Source organism: Anas acuta, chromosome 1 (genome assembly GCF_963932015.1).
Source record: "Anas acuta chromosome 1, bAnaAcu1.1, whole genome shotgun sequence".
Classification (NCBI taxonomy): domain Eukaryota; kingdom Metazoa; phylum Chordata; class Aves; order Anseriformes; family Anatidae; genus Anas; species Anas acuta.
The window spans coordinates 127,996,800-128,014,642 of record NC_088979.1 but is presented as its reverse complement, the minus strand read 5'-3'; the positions used below and the strand labels follow the sequence as shown (position 1 = coordinate 128,014,642).

General features: G+C 38.4%; 1 protein-coding gene across 2 annotated transcripts in view; it reads right to left on the bottom strand.

Annotated features, from left to right (window-relative positions):
* The window catches only part of BCAT1 (branched chain amino acid transaminase 1), a 66,216-nt gene that overhangs the window by 14,303 nt on the left and 34,070 nt on the right, over positions 1 to 17,843 (bottom strand). For both annotated transcript variants that reach the window (XM_068654935.1, XM_068654942.1), the window contains 6 exons: positions 16,236 to 16,436; positions 12,742 to 12,852; positions 11,760 to 11,879; positions 9,614 to 9,777; positions 6,890 to 7,032; positions 1,312 to 1,397 (listed from right to left, as the gene is read on the bottom strand). In XM_068654935.1, coding sequence (XP_068511036.1) covers positions 1,312 to 1,397; positions 6,890 to 7,032; positions 9,614 to 9,777; positions 11,760 to 11,879; positions 12,742 to 12,852; positions 16,236 to 16,436 — 825 coding nt within the window. The remainder of the gene's footprint in view (positions 1 to 1,311; positions 1,398 to 6,889; positions 7,033 to 9,613; positions 9,778 to 11,759; positions 11,880 to 12,741; positions 12,853 to 16,235; positions 16,437 to 17,843) is intronic.

Genomic DNA, 17,843 nt, shown 5'->3' with positions numbered 1-17,843 from the left:
AATAGCAACTGATTGAGGGGAAGCTTTTAAAGAGCAATAGTAAACATCAACCTTTGTACTATTCAAGTGATGGCTTTATGTAGACTTTATTGTCCTATCAGACCAAACTAAAGTTTAGCCCTTGTTTTATATGCAATCTTTTAAACATGGAACAGAGGTGCAAAAGAGAGCGAAGAAATATGATTAGCTCTGGAAAGGACAGCATTTCAAGAGAAAGGCAGGGACACCATGTAAGCAAGGTATCAGACAGGTTAGTAAATGGAGGACAGGAAGATGAGAACAATTTTTGGGAGAGTAGAAGGCACATAATTATTCATGAACACTAAGGTGAGAGAGACTCTGACGTCTCACTGACAGGCCCTAGCAACCAGGAATACCTGTCTGTCTTGTAAAGGAGACAAGTCTGAGAGGTGCATGTGCGTATCTATACTAGTTTTAATCTAGATCACAGTAGTACTAGTATGAGTAAAGATGCATGAGAGTTCAATGTAGATCAACAAGTGACATATATACCCCACGAAGCACGTGCTTAGCTCTCTTCATTATGCTTAGCTCTATTCATTACATTCAACTACAAACTGTATTTCAGGAAATTTTTCAACTACAGGCAGTTGGAAGCTTGGAGAATACCAAGGGGAAAGTATCACACATGCCTACTTTATTCCTGTTATTCCTCCCTGAACATAACCCTGGGCAAAATGAGGAGACAGGAAAATAGACTAAATGAACCTTTGGCTGTATGGTATTTTTACCCAAGGTGCAATAAAATACAGTATAGGCAGAGTGAAGAGTTCCCTGCATTTCAAGATATGAGCTAGTCCATTCAAGTGCCAGATAGGTACTTGGGATGGGTACATTACACAATTGGAATCTGTAAGCAGATAGATGACTAAGATTGTGGGTTAATTTTAGGCTTCATGCTAGCTATTAGCAGTAAGGGTGGAACCATGAGAAATAAGTGGAGAGACAGGCAGACAGCGCTGATAACTAAAATATACTTGTGGTGACACATGGTAATTGCTTCTATCCTTGCTTGATGTTGTTGGTACTGGTGGATTTAATGAGAATTTTCATATTAAATACTATATGGAGCTACTTTAACAAGCTCAGTATTGTTCTATGTGACAGGTTTGGGTATTCTGATGGAGTTGCTAGGAATCTATGAATCAATATGCTTGTTAGTTCCCATTTAGGTTAATGGATTTGACTAGACCAGTTGAACTTCCAGATACTGAACAGCAGAAATACATATTTTTGTAGGTATTATAACATGATGTTTGAAACCATTACCGGAAAGGTCAAAGCACTCACCCAGTTGCGTGCCAGATCCAAAATGCTCTGTCTTGTCACTCCTGGAAGGATGATGCCGTCTAAAGGTGGGGTTGCCAGTTCATTTTCTGTCAAATACAAGAGAAATTAAACAGAACAATCAAAAAACACCAAAAATGAAAAACTTGTTCAATGTTATCAGAAATGTTCTCTACCCTGTAAGATGCAACATTTTTCAAAGTTTTGTGAACACAGACTGCTCAAATTTAACTCCAACACGTTACTGTTGAGTGTTTGAAACCTTTTGACTACACATGAGTGAACAGGGAAGAAATACATTTAATACATGAATAAATACATGGTAAAGGCTAGTAGTAAGATTTATTCCTCAGCATTATTCCATAATAATGGATTCACTGAATAGTTATTGGGAACCACTGAACAGCTGTCTTCAAATTCAGGCTAGAGAGACACAAGGGAAAGCCATGCCTAATAATGCCAGGGCAGATCATGACTCTCCCTGAACCACTTTAACTTATTTAGGAATATGGTGTTCAGTATTCCAAATGCTACAATGAAACATTTCCCAGGAATTTTGAAGCTCGTTTACTGAATTAGCAAAGCAGTAAAAATCTTGCCAAATTCATTTTGAAAAGAGACCTCCTTAATGATCTTTCCACTTAGATAAAAAAATAAATGTTCATCCAACACTAACTAATGAAACAGTAATACGTGGTGATTCATACTTGGTAAATACTTAAATTTACAGTCAGTGGGTCTTTCAGGAATACTCTTCTTTTCTTTTTTCTTTTTTCTTTTTTTTTTCTAACCATTTTCTTTTCCCATTGAGGATCCCCTATCTTTGTTGAACATACATAGATATTATCCAGATCATTAAATCCACAAACCATAATGTTTTTTTGTCACCTAGGTAAGAACAAATCAAAGAACAAGATATGCATCTTTATGCTGTCATTATGCCCCTTTACCCTTCATGGCAAGCAATCACTGAATCTAGGCCTGTTGGAACCAGTCTTGAAGAAGGAGCAGCCATAAAAAATCTCTAAAGGTCCTACACAAATTTGCAGCTGGATAGAAGACAGAAACATGCTATTCATCCTTGCATTGAGAGAGACCAATCTGAACTTAGCAGCTGAACACCCTGTTTTCAGCAGTCAGATAATGTGTGCACAAACACTGCCTGGCAGCTAGTGCATACACAACTCCAGGCTGACTACAGCATGCTCTCTCTCCTCCTCAGGACTTTGGGAGCTGGTGTGGAATAGAAGAACAAAGGATAATAAATGGAATTGTTCATTGAATCTGCTACTCATTGTCCATTCTCTTGGGAAACGTCTGTTACTTTTTTAATGCAACCAGCTCTAGATTTATTTAATTTAATAAATAGATTTTTTTTCCTACTTATGCTTCCACATTCCTTTTATGAGGATCCACATGCACATATGTTATCGACATAAACTATCATCTCAAAACATGTAATGAGCTGCCCTAGAATAGGCTATATACATTCTGCTCTGGTTTGACTCACCAGTAGTACCATTCCCTAACCTATCCCAGATTCCTAAGTACAGCAGTGGTCTCTACTTTCTCGTGTAGTCAAGAACAATACAAAGTTCTTCACTCCTAATCACGATGCTCATCACATCCTAATTTTGGCACAGCTACCAAAAGAAGAGGACTTGAAAACTTTCCATGAGCCACAGACCTCCATTCTGAACAGTAGGAAGCTGATAGTGCATTTTCAACCCCACCTGCTATGGACTCTGCAGACACAGTCATATACAAGTCTTTCTCTAGCAGAAAGCTTCAAATAACATGGACCTTAATACCAAAGTTTGTGACTACATACCTTATAACATTCTCTTTCTGGTGCTTTTGCTACAAATCTTGTCCAGAACCCATTTAAGTTCAACATAGCATATTAATTGATTTGAGCTATTTTGAAAAGATGCCAGGTCAGACCATCCCCCAACCAGCACTGAGCAGACAGGACATGGGAGTCTCATAATGTTTCAAACAACCTGTTCTGTATAATTTTGTCAAGTATACATATGATGCCTACCAGCCTAGGGCCACCTAAAGAACATTTGCTTCCCCGGATATTTGGCAGAGCTGATAATACTATACAATAAGGCATTCCAAAATGTTTGTTCTCTGTGAATTGATGCCAAAGCAGGCTCCATGTGACATCAGATTGTCCATCTCCAGGTATGCAGGCTGTGAGCTCAGGCTCAGTTTGCCTTCTGAGTTATTCTGGTGGGCTAGGAACCTTAAAATTTATAGCACTTATAAAATGGAAAAACATAATTTGAAGAAAAATGTTGGGGTTTCTCTTCTTTTGAATACTGTTATTACTTGTTATAATAGTAGCACTTTAAGTCCAGTGACCCATTGCACCAGACATAGTATAGGCATGCCATAACAATGGAACTCCCACAGGGAGTTTAAAGGTATTTTTAAAATGAAGTCGTGCATTTTACATAACTTCAATTTTAATACACCTGCACTTATGAACATACAGGAAATAATATTCCAAACATGGGATGCCTTCAGTACTAGTCAGACAACAACAATGCAGAGAAATTTACCAAAATTATCATTTACCAAATGATTTACCTATATAAAGGGAACTTCGGAGTCAATGATAACCCAGTGAACCCTGATTTCATGGATGTGAATGGCTGACTTTTGCTCCAAGTTTGTTCTGGACCTTTCTATTTCTTTCTTCTCCTTATTTCCCTCAGGCTTTTCTTCTACTCTCGCCTCATGCAATCATTCTACCTTTTCATCTCTGCTGATTTCCTTTCCTCAATTACTTCTCTCTTTCTCTTTGTCTGCTGTGTCATTCATGCTGCTCTTCCCTCCATGCTTTTGCTATGAACTCCTATTAGAACAGAAGGTACAATAATTACTCTGTTAGAAGTCTACTTGCTCCCACAGCAGAAATAATTCTCCACTTACAGAACAGTAATCAAGCTTGCATGTTATTTTACCTGAGTGTTCCAGTAAGTCCTTTAAAATATTTAACCCTATGTATGGTGTTTTGAAGTGGGTATTATTAATTCCCATTTTCTTAAGAAACTGAATTTTTGGCAAATGTGTACAGATTTCATAGTTAGCAACCTTCAGGTTGGACATTACGTTTAAATTTCAAGGTTTTCCAGAAAGTCAAGCTTATGTTCTAGGAAGAAGAAAAAAGATTATTCAAGGAAATAAGAGCTTTAGTGTTAACAGCCTCTTGGGAATATTATGTACTCTGAAGAGGCACGTGGACAGTTCAGCAGGGTGACCAAAATTTTCATTTTGTGAACATAAAACTATAAATAGTTTTTGACAAATGGAATATCACGCTCCCTTATCTATGCAACAGTGGTGATCCAGATTTGGTCATATCACAAGCCTCAACCAGAGGAACAGGGGGAACACAAAAGTAGCATAGAGGATGTCATATTATTTTACAAAAAATTACTTAATTTCCTACAGTTTCCTCCACAATGTTACAAATGAGACATTTTTCCAGGCTCCCTCACTACCCAAGACAATGTGTCATATTTAGTAACAATGTTGTAATTGAGAATATATAGCAAAGGCTTACAAAAAACGCCTGCTGTCATTGGAAGCATGGATGTTCTTTAGAGGGGGCTTTACTGAGCTGGGTCCTTGGTTTGTTACACACCATGTAGAACACATTCAGACTATCCTGCAGTGACCTCTTAACACACAAACAGGGGCATTTTCCTTTTGATGATGATTTGCAATTTTTGCCTCACTTTTTTTTTTTTTTTTTTTTTTTTTTTTTTTGTGTTAGATCACTCTCTCTCAGCTGCAGAATTTGCATAACAAAACAAAAATACAGCCTAAGTATCTGTTGTGAAGTGAGAGAAAATAATAGCAGACACTTAAAATCACTATGTAAAGCTATAAGGCAGGTATAGGATGGCTCATATTGGCAGCAAGAGTCATTTTCAACTAAAGATATCATAAATTAAGCATTAATCAACACAGTAGAAGACAGAAAAGTGCTCCAATGATGCTAATGACCACGTTGTGTGAAATGGCAGGTTTGCCAGTACACAGTTAGCCTGGGTGGCATGAATTACAAGTTGTTTGCTACGGCCACCTCACAATGGTACTATTCAGCGGTGCACTGGTAATACAGTGATTGGCAGATCTTTGGAACAGTACGGTGCTGCAGCTGGATAATTCCAGCATATTCCTGGTTTAAGTACAATGAGAACATTGAATTCTAATTATCTCCCCCCTTCACTGTCCCTTCCCTGGACAAAATGAGCCAAAATCTATTTTCATGTCTCTCTAGTGAAGTTACAAAAGGCGTGAATTCAGCTATCTAACTACACTGACAAGTCCACTGCTGTTATAATGAGATTGCTCTTATTTACAGTTTCATCCACAAGACTTCACAGACTCATTCAACAATGAGAAAACATCATTTCAGTCCTTCAGAAATGGTAAAGATTTTGCAGAAAAACAAGTAATGAAACTGGAGATGGGAATCAAGTAGCTGGATTCCCATTACAATACATTATCCAAAGCTGTCTCTATACTGCAGGTGAGCACTGTCAGAAAAATGTCAGTTTTCAAGGATACCTACAGCACTATGACTAAATCAGAGTCTAAACCTGCATATGCTGCCATGCAAAAATTCAGTGACAATTTTCATGGAGGACCAGCACTCATGAAAATCAAGAGGTGTCCTTCCATTCACCACCATATATGCTGGCTCGTTCTTCTAAGGACTCAAACTTATGTGGTCTTCTAAGCCAGTAGTCAGGTGCAACTATTTGTTCTTAAGCACTGAATACTTGCATGCCCAGTGGGTGTTTCCAAGATGTCTAAATAGATGTCTGCTTATTAACTAGATAGTTTTCGAAGCAACATGTACATTACTCAGAGGTGTAGATGCAAAAAGTTAAAAACTGTTTTAAGATTAGCATATCTTGAAAGTATCATTTGAACACCAGTGACATAGAATGCTGACTGACACATTTCTGTCTGCCTCCATTGGACATTCAAATTCTTCAAAGAAAGAGCTAAGTGCTTTATCAGCTAGATGCTGAAGCACTTTTGGCCATGCTTCTGAAACATGTGACTTGCTGGAAAGTGATGATGGGAAAAACCCATGTGGTTTTAGTATGTGTGCATTGTTTCTGACACATCTCCAGGATAAAGAACACAGTTAAAACTGACAGCAAATCTGCTATGCTACCCATACGTGACTAGACTCTGTCCTTCTGAGCATGTGGAAGGTTCCGCTGTTTAAGTATGTTGTTAGGCATTGCTCATGGCTGCTCTGGAATCTCCTCTTTCATAATGGTAGGACTCACCTATCAGTTCTCAGAAGGGAATAGACATTCCCTTTGTTAAGTCATTTCATTAAAAAGTTTATGATTGGCACTCTAACAATCATTTTGTGGATTATAGAAGGAGGTCACTATCCCACTAAGATGATGAAGTGGATGATGGCTGGCATTTTGGGGGGTCCAAATAGCTTCTAGAAGACTTGTACATAGAATATGAATACCTGCCTTATGATCCCAACTGTCTACTCTCATAGTTTTCATGTTGTGTGTCACTATACCTCCATCTTCATTTATCCAGTATAGAAACAGATTCATTGTTCCAACTTCGGTTATTTGGTGATCTTCTCCATAGAGCCACAGAACCTGCTGGCAGCCTAACTCCAGGGCTTCTTGCTGGGCATAAATAGAAGAACCATAATTCCTTTCAGAAACAAAAAAGAAAGAGCAAACATATGAGTATCTCACTGGGTATTTTCTTATTTCTGTGCAAGGTTCAGTGCCCATGTCCTTTATTGCAAAGGGCTCATTTTCCATTAGAAGTACTTCACTGTTTATTTGTTTGTTTGTTTGCTTTTTACTAGATCATTTTGTATCTACAGCCCTCAAATTTTGAAGGGCTAAGTAGCATCAACAGCTCAAACATATCCATCCAAATTTTCTCAGAATTAATTCTTGTTTCATTTTCTGGATATTCTAATCACTGCAATTAGACACCTTAGTAAAGAATTCATCTTTATTTAGCAGCTGGAATCCTGGACAGATGCAATAATTCTCATCCAGATCATGGTTTAAAAAAGGCAAAACCAAAACTATCCACCTAATCTTATATATGTCAAGTGAACAGATGAGTAGTTAGACCTCTTGGAATACAGAACCTTCAGAGGTAAGCTATTTCTTTTCTAGTAAAAAACTTTCACAGAACTAGTTTAACAAGAACTAGTTTACAAGTTCTTGTTACTAGTTTGCATTCACAGAACTAGTTTAACATGAGCAAGTGTAGAGTCCTGCACCTGGGAATGAACAACGACATGTATCAGTACAGACTGGGGGATGACCTACTGGAGAGGAGCTCTGCAGAGAAAGACTTAGGGGTCCTGGTGGATGACAGGTTGACCATGAGCCAGCAGTGAGCTCTGGTGGCCAAGAAGGCCAATGGGATCCTAGCGTGCATTAAAAGGAGTGTGGTCAGCAGGTCAAGAGAGGTGATCCTCCCCCTCTACTCTGCCCTGGTCAGGTCTCACCTGGAGTACTGTGTCCAGTTATGGGCTACCCAGTACAAAAAAAAAGACAGGAATCTCCTGGAAAGAGTCCAGTGGATGGACACAAAGATGATACGGGACCTAGAGCATCTTCCCTATGAGGAAAGACTGAGAGACCTGGGTCTGTTCAGCCTTGAGAAAAGAAGACTGAGAGGGGATCTTATTAATGTTTACAAATATCTTAAGTGTGGGAGACAGAAGGATATGGTCAATCTCTTTCCAGTGGGGACAGGACAGGGGGAAATGGTCAAAAAATGGATCATGGAGAGTTCTACACCAACATGTGAAAGAACTTCTTCATGGTGAGGGTGACGGAGCACTGGAACAGGCTGCCCCGGGAGGTTGTGCAGTCTCCTTCTCTGGAGATATTCAAGGCCCATCTGGACACCTACCTGGGCAACCTCCTCTAGGGAACCTGCTTTGGCAGGAGGGTTGGACCTGATGATCTCTGGAGGTGCCTTCCAAACCCTACAGTTCTGTGATTCTGTGAACTTATTTTTTTTTAGTAGCTCTAGGAGCCACAGATTAGCCTTGATGAATTTCATGTCCTTGAGGGGCAAGTGTTTTCCAAAAATGCTGCCTACAGGATGAACTTAACTACATAATTTATGTTCACCCTGTAGCTGCTCTGGGAGGAAAACAAAACAAAACAACCAGAACAACAACAAAAATGCTTTAAAAAAAAAAAAAAAACACCAACTAAAAAAAACCCTTTCACTTCTCATGTTCAATAACCATCAAACCCCCAAGTCAGCAGGTCCAAAGTGCAGACTGCACTGGAATTCAGATCTCAGCTCTGGGCCACCATTGTAAATCAAGTCAACAGTGACTCCAGAGTATTCTCTTTTTAACAGGAAATTAAAGAATGCAGAGGAAACAAAATATTTCTCAAACTCAACAAAAAGCAACAAGTAGGAGATCAAAATCTCAGAGCATCAGACCAAAGGTAGAAAAGCTCTTTTCTTGCCAATTGATTATTCTAGTAGCTCAGCTGAGCAGCACTTGACAGCTACTAACTTCCTGCCTAGAAAAGAAACTCTCAGGTAAATACAAAAAGCCTTGCTTAAACCAAAGACCACTTTTGCACAATTAAATCATTTATTTAGCCACATCCCAGTTGCTTGCCCCAGTCAAGTCCTAAGCAGCTTAATTCTGACAACTCAAGTATGTGAACATAAATAATTATGTTTCTACTTAAGTGGCACTTTGGCCTAGTTCAGCAGAAAACTGCCAGACCACGGACACATATACACAGCTAATTGCCTCATGCTTTTCCAGAAACACCCATACTTCCCTAGCTAACTGCAGATGGCTTGTCAGGACAGTCTGCCAAGGATGAAGGTCAGCAGTCAGTGCTGCTCACTGCCCGGTTGGCAGTGGACCACTATACTGAAAGCTGCATCACAGAAGTGATATCTTCAGTGTCAACTTCTGCAAGGGAAAAGAGCCAAAGTACTACATGGACACCTTCCAGGTCCAGTTCCTCAGCCTGAGAGGCTGTAAAAATTGTCTCTCCCTGTAGCCCACTTGACTGTAGTATCTAAACAAAAATACACAACTGAATTGTATAGGTAATATTCATAAAAGACTGCTTTGAAGTCTTTGTCATAGTATATTGTTTGCTTAACTGCTACATCCAATACCTCTACTTCTGCTAGATTAGACACTTCACTAAAAAACGCATCTCCTTTGTGAAGTATGTGGAGATAGATTCCATACAAATGCAGAATCAGGTTTTCTTACCCTCCCAGTTTGCAGTCCCCTGTTCCTCCTTTCCAGGCTCTTACATATTTGGGATCTGCCCATAATGATATTGGACTAAAGCTTCCACTTGCAAAGTAAGGGCCCACAGGGCTCAGTATGACATACAGTAGGGCTTTAGTTGGCTTCTTCACTCCAAGAGAAGGCTGAAAATAAGGAATGTAAACAAGTAAAGTTACAGGTTTACTTCACTCCGAACATCAAATGCACAATTAGCTTCTGAAACACTGTGTACAGAGAAACTGTAGCAGTGGAGTGCTTTTACCTAAAAATGCGAAGTTCTGCAATGAAGAGGAAATACTTATATAACTTCCTCCCCCATCCTAAGCAACATGACAACACTAGTTTTATGTACAGTCACCACTCATTTACAGCTCTTTTATTTGTCTAAATATTATTTTTATCTTCTCACATAATCTCAAGCTTTTGAGAATTCAGAAACTACCTCAAGAAAACACTATATAATTATATGAATTAATTAGAGCAGTAGCCTGCAAAACCTTCTGGGGAGGCAAGGACCACCATGAGCAATATCAATGGTGGAAAAACCACTGTCAGCTGTATTAGTGATGAGAATTAGCCAATGACAATTAGAACTGTCATTGGTAGAGTCAGGTGCTGTCTCTGTGACAATCTCAAATGATTTGTCTACTGGAAATGATTCACACAGCAGGACAGAAAATAACATGGAATGTATTACTTTTTCCCCTACAGATGGCTTCTCATGCTTCAAGTCATCACTTTCAACACCTGAAGACAGAGGTGAAAAGCCTGATACTGGTCAAGGTCTGAATTCTGCAGCTGAAGACTCTGCTTATATATATGATACTTTGCAAAGCTTTAGAGTGATCACAAAACAGTTGAGGTTGGAAGGGACCTCTGGAGACTCTGGACCATATGCAGTTCTTGGGATCTTACAGGCAGCTGTTTGGGCTACTATTTCCTCTCCACTCACAGGAACTAGTCCCCTAAAAAGAACAAGCTCATCCTTGGGTTCTAATGTTAAGTCTCCACAACTACTAGTAGTAGTTATTGAACTAAATTCTTCTAAAGAAGAAGACTTGGACTAAAGTTTTAAGCAAAATACTGTGCACAAAGCACATGAAGCTAGACTGGGAAGTACGGGGGGAAATGAAAAGGTAAACATGGAACTACTGGAAACTTCACAAGAGTCTTCCTCAGGTGCAAAGAGGATGCTTTTGATTTCTGTCCACCTTACTCTTTCAGCAAAACTTTTAACAAAATAAACATTAAATAATTTAGGTCTTGGTATTTTTCATCATTCTTACACAATTATTCAAAATATAATGGTGAGTGGGTTTTCGAACTGGGCTGATTCAAAAAAGGTCAACAGGACTTGCAACTCAGGGACAACACATGATATTGTGGAAAGGCCAGATATGTTGTGTACCTTGAAACAAATCTCAACAGAATTTCCAAAAAATGAATGAGAAAAAACTCTTAATATTAACACTTTATGGTTGCTGAGTGGTGATCCTTCCATCCCCAAAATCTGCAACTAGTTTACAGACTTTAAGTTAATGAAGTCCTAAAACATGTGTGTATGGTGCTCACGTATGCTAGCTACATAAGGATATGAATATTGCAGAAAAGTGACTTGTCTAGTTGGGAACCACAAGTTCTTTAGTTTCTTTGTACTATGATCTACCACTCTAGCTTGCTCTCTTGCTGCTGCTAAAAAAAAAAAAAAAAAAAAAAAAAGTTAAAAAGTATTAATTAAAATACACTTCCTGCTTCTAACTTCTGTACTCTCATATTCCCCTGATTGTTAATATTTTAAAGGCATACATTACCATATAAAAGGCATTTATACTTAAAATACAAAAACAAATAGAATTTAGGTTTTACTGTAATTGCTTAGAACAGATGATTCACTTTACTTTCTGTGATCTGACTCAGTATATCCACTAGATGGTGGTGTGGTCAACATAAATTTGTGAAGTAGAGCTACAGGTGACTAACACAGAGGTAAAGAACACAAAAACAAGTTGTCCCTGAAATGTAATACCGTTGCCTACCAATGGATGCATATTTGCCTTTATGGATGAAGGATTTTGCTTTGTGCTTAAATACATAAAAATTAGGAATGAAAAAGAAAGTTTAAAACCTCAGTTCCGATTAAGGTAGGACGGATATACAGGCTGGCAGCAGTTGAGTATGGGACCCACTCCTTTTCTACTTCCACAAGTTTCCGGATGCACTCCAACAGCTCGTTCTGGTCAAAACTCTGGGAAGGAAAAACAAAGGGAGAAAAGAAAACAGAGAAATATAACCTGAACAACCTGTAGTCCTTACAGATCCATATGTTAAGGGGAACATTTCCTCAGCCCATTGGGTTTCATAGGACTTCCTTGAATTCATTTCTTAAAGATCCCATTTAAGATCCCACAGTCTTTGCCTCTGTGCCTTCTTATTTGTTATCCCAAATGCCCTCCTGCTGCTACAAAGCATCCTCCTGAGTTAGGAAAAAGGAGCTATTGACCTTTCTTGCCTTCAAAGCACATGGAAAGAACTCCCTGTGCAGCCAACCCTCTCACTTCCGAGGGCATGCTGTGAGCTTCGGCAACATCTCTTCTGCAGAAGAGATTTGGATTAGAGATCCAAAGGGCGCACCAAGTCTCCCATTTTTACTGCAAAGCTAATAAGCATGGGAGGAAATTCATTGGCCAATATACAACTGCTTAAAAGCAGCATGAATTTCTAGCAAAACCAAAAGTGAAGGTACTCAGAGGTCAAAGGATTTAACTGAGGTAAAAAGCAAGAACACTAGCAACAGAGTAATTTAATCAGCTGTCTGCATGCAAACAGAAGTTGTCCGCATGCCTACAGAGCAGTGCTCATCTCTCAGAAATAGATTGTGCACACCTGAGGCAGTAGGGACACAATGCAGAAAGGAAAACACTGCTTTGATTTAACAGAAAAAATAACTCCTAACCATTCACAGAACAGGATCTCTTAGAGTTTAACAGAACGATTCAAGAGTTAGCATACTTGATAAATGTTACATTACCATAATGTTTCAGAGATTTGCACTCTGAAAATAAAAATACGCTCTGACTTAAGGAGAGTAAGATGTCTTGGCTACGTACTGGCAGAGTTGTTCGTCTTGCTGATCGTGCCATCCTGTCCATGTTGAGGCTTGGCCGGAACAGGCGGATTTTGCCATCTACTCCTCGGTAAGCCTTCATTCCTTCAAACAACTACCAAGCCAAAAAGGAAGAAAAAGAAGTTGGATGTTACTTGAGGCATGCTATCCCATGATGATCTGTGCAAAAGTAGAACATGCCTTTTGGAAATGAAATAACTTCACTTTCCTGCTCACAATACTCAAAGCATAAATGCTAACTAATTAATCCTTGCAACACACTCCTGTGAGGTATAGTATTACAAAGTTTATATTACAAAGATGACTTGTCTGTGCTTCTGATACATCTTTCTCTGTCAGGGAACTTACTGATAAATGTTCTTCTCATAATTTGGTTACAACAATTAAAATTTGTAGCATGTGTTTGACTTAACTACTCCCTTACATTATGACTGATATTTAAGGCTTAGCCAAAACAGTACTCTCCCTTATGAAAAAGACCCATTGAATTCAATGATATATTCTAATCTTTATAAGGGCTCTGTCCAAAACAGATTTTGGAAAGAAGAGTTTGATAAAGTAATTAAGGGAAGTCTGTTGCAGTTCATGCTGTAGTCATAGCAAAATCTTGGTCACTCATGTCTCCCATCTGCTCCTATACTGTAGAAGGGGGGTTAGTTAGCACGTGAGACAGGTGCATCAGCTTCACACTAGAGGAATAACGTATGCAAATGTTCTATCTGCTTAAATTTGTCAGAATTGTCCCATCAAACTGCAAAACATGGCTGACATGCTGACAATAAATTTACCAGAAACTCTTATCCCACCCTGCCCTCTCAGCGGAATACTCTACACGGTCCTCTAACTACAGCAAAAATAAAAAATAATAAAAAAAACTTATGCCCACAAAACATCCATAGTTATTTGCAGTTACAGTTTGATAATTTCCAGTTTCAGTTATAGGTAGATAATACATGTATTACATAAACATATTAATATATACATGTACATATGTTAAATTATTGTTTAGATTAAGTATTAAATGTTCATTCATGCTTACTTTGTTCCAATTTTTATAAATTATTTTCTGAAGCATTTATTTGTACTTTAAGTTTTACTTGAAGTTCCATGACTGTAACTGCATCACTTTTATCAGTGTCCTCAGACTTCTTCCTAACGCCTTCCCCAAAAATGCCTGCAAATTCATTCTAAATGGTTGAAGGCTATATATGCAATTTTTTGATTACGGAAAAAGATTCTTACATTTGTGTGTAAGTAATTTTAATATAATACTTGAGGCTTCATTATTATTACATTCTACAATACTTTCCCATAAGGATCAGTGAAATGTAATGTTTAGAAAGCTTTTGTACAGTCCAGACAGAGTTAGGTCTTTCCACATGACAAATTTTAATTGTGTTGAAACTGGGTTGCAGGAATCCTGGCAGTTTTCCTTAGGCCACACACAAATTATGCAGGAGAACCAGAATTAGAACCCAGAACTTTTTAATTTCAAAATATAACTTATTCCTATGGCAATACAAACCTTACTAAAAACTTTGTGCACAGATAGTAAAACAAAACCAACAAAACAAAACAAAACAAACAAACTGTTCCTAAGATAGACATTGTAGCTACAAGGAAAAGGAAAAAAAAAAAACAAAACAAAACACTAATGGCATAGCTGGTGTAATGGTTGATACTTTTATATGATTTTTATTGAATCAGTTTCTAATACCACATTTCTGTAATGCTACAAGTTCTTATCACAGAACAGTTTTCCCCCCCCCACCCTTCTTCCAAAGACATTCACCGAACTTTTAATGAGAGGGAAAAGGAAGGAATGTTACTACTAAGATTTGATCAATGGTTTGAGAGAAAAAAGAATCTCATCATTACTGAAACACAAAGCGTTCTCAAGCTGTTAAATCTTTTGTTCCAAAATACTTTTAACCTTCAAGAGCTCAGCAAAACCTCTCACTTATTAAAAAGGGAGATAGTGATGTATTCCAGAAATGCCCATCTTGAATGAGAGCAACTGCACCATAGGTTGCTTGATGGTTGGTTACTACAGTGGTGTGCAAACAATATTATCTGATATCTGTACATCACAGGAACTGGATCTGGAGTTCAACAGATCCAGACAATCACACTGCATCATGAAGGGCAAGGAGAAAGGGGAGGGAATGCCAAATTCATCATTTTTTTTTTATACCCACTGTGTATTCATTGAGCCACAGCATTGGCACCAGATTCTCCTCTGTCTGTCCTCTTGGCTAGAGGAAACGTGATGCAGTAAGGGTAAAAGAATAAAAAAAAAAAAATGGAAAAAAAAATAAGAGCATATTCATATTAGCAATGACTTCAAACTGGGCCAGAGGCCAAGCATTAAAGCAATATGCTACTAAGAGTAAAATATAGATTTGGGACTCCAGCGTGGTTTCTTACTCCTTGGGCAGATCAAGAGCTGCAGCATTAGTCACAGGGGCCGGTTGTAATTTACACAGGAACTTTGGGAACTAGGTGGGAAAAAACAGCAAGCACAAAAAAAAAAATGGTGAAGGGAGGAGCACAGGGACAACAAGCAGGGAAAAGCTCAAACCTTTCCTTTTACTAGCAGATTAAAAAAAAAAAAAGGAAAGAAAAAAAGAAAGAAAAAAAGAATAATAAAAGAAGCACGAGAAACTCCACTAACTTCAGTGGAGAGACTCCCAGACTCCCACCTACACAGAGATGGGAGGAGAAGCAGGCTTCCATTTCTCCTGTATGCTCCCAGGTAGCTCAGTGCACCCTACCAAAGCTCTCACACAGATGTGAGTAGTGCTGAAACTGCCCTGGAGGTGCAAAAGGCAGCTTTAGACGGTAAGTACCTAAGCACGGAAACTATTAACCACGCTGGTTTCCGACTTAACATTTCACTTTCCAAAGTTCCTTGCCGAGTATTCTCTGCGTCAATACACTTCTATATGCCAGATGTCTCAGAACTTGTTTAGAGTTCTCTAGACCAGTTTGGATGTACAAAAAACCATCTGTCTAGTCTATCCTGCAATCCAAGCTATGAGCCTTTAAAACAGCTTAAAATTTCACAAAGTGTGTGTTCAGTCCTCAAATTAAAGTTACTCTTGGAATCTCACACAGTTGTATCCAGGGCTTCATTAAGTCACATCAATGACAGCAATTGCACTGATCCCCTGTCAGTGACCTAGAATGAATTTCTCACATGAATTTGTCACCATACAGGAAAGAGTTCACCTTCATTAGGCTAAGAAGTTAAGTGGGCTGGAATCCACTGACCACAGCTGGTTCTGAATTATACAAACATAAGCACACCCCTGGCTATAAATAGGAAATTATTCTGAAAGGGCATCAGTTATCAGATCAAAATGTAACTCAACACTAAGGCAGTAATAGTTCATGTATTAGAAAGCTACAGTTTCAGAAACTAAAAAAAAAAAAAAAAAAAAAAAAAGTGGTTTCCAAAGGGATTTGGGTACTCACTTCTATAGCATAATGCAAAGATGAAGAGGCTGGATGCAATGAGAGGTTCTCAAGTGGTTTAATAAAAGGTTTCTCCCATCCTGATGCCAAAGACCATTCAATCGTCAACATATTATCAGTGAAGACAGTTCCAAATACCAGACCATTGGGGTCTGGTTTTTCCTTGAAAGTCGTAGCTGGAATGATAACCAAGTCTGAAGCCTGAAAAAAACATGAAACCCAAAAGTAAATAAAGTAATTAAACCAGACTGATTGAAAAATACTCCTCCATCAGTGAACATGGAAAAATACAATATTTTATCTGCAGGGGTAATTATGGACAGAATTGCTAATTGTGGCTACCTCTAAGTAGTTGCCAGAGCATTCATATGTACGCACCCATACCCACAGTGTTGCTTAGATCAGTTGTTCACATATTTTGAAGCACTTTTAAGTGAAGAAAACAATACAAGGTAGAAAAAAAAAAAAAAAAAAAAACAAAAAAAAAAACACAAACACACAAATAGAAAATTATCAGATGAAAATTTCTTGGACAATTAGATTAACACGTCTATATAAGTTCCAGAAACTGCCAGATTCTGTATCTCAGAACTTAAACTGATCATCAGAACCTCACAACTAAGTATGTTGCACTGATTTGCCTTTAACGCATAAAACCAGAGTGATGGACCTGAGTCAGCAGGTTACTTGGGTAGCACCAGCTTGTTCATTCACATTTGTGTTTTCCTAGAAAGATCCTATTAGCACAAAGAAGGCTAAATGTTTCCCTGCATGATTAACAGTAAAGTAGAGACTTTCCCTTATGAGCCATGACTAGCTGCAGAAACACAACATAGTTTTTTGTATTGGTTTTGGTTAGGAGAGAGTGAGTGTTTTTCATAGTAGCTTAAATAGTGTTAATCGTTGTAAAGAACAGCAGAGGAAGGAGGAAAGCAGGATCTCTGGCATGTCACTTCCCTTTATAGATAGACAGGGGCAAAACAACAGGAGAAAGCTATAAGTCTTGATCCACTTCTCTCATTCTCTTTCTACAGTTTCTGAGCATTTAAGCTGTGCTGGTCAGAGAGTGAAGGAAGAACTCAAAAATCCCATTCGAAGCTCCGTTTTCTTTCCTAACATGACTCAGAAAGCATCAACTGCAGTACTTCAGATTCTTTTCAAATTACTTGTCTGGACACTAAAAAGGAGGGTACCACTAAAAGGATGATGTCACTAAAAAGGAGATACCACTAACTTGTGCTTTTCAGACCCTGCATATATTTTACAAAATGAGAAACAACTAGTCCCAAGCTTTTGAAACAACACACAGGCACCATCTCTGTCAACAACCTGATTTTCAAGATGTCTTTAATAACAGTGGTCTGTTTCTTATCGGTATTTTTTGTTGTTGTTTTCCCTAATGGCTTAGATGTGAAATTAACTTAGAGCACACAATTACATCCTTGCCTTTATCTCAGGGCAGAAATGCTTGAATCATGGTCTCTAAAGAATTCCTACTGCCAGTGGTATTAACAGCACTCCCTGAACTCAAAGCTCCAGTCTTATTTTGGGTCACTTTTGTTAAGGTAATTATTGTGACACTGAATGGACCTGGGGACAAGAATATGT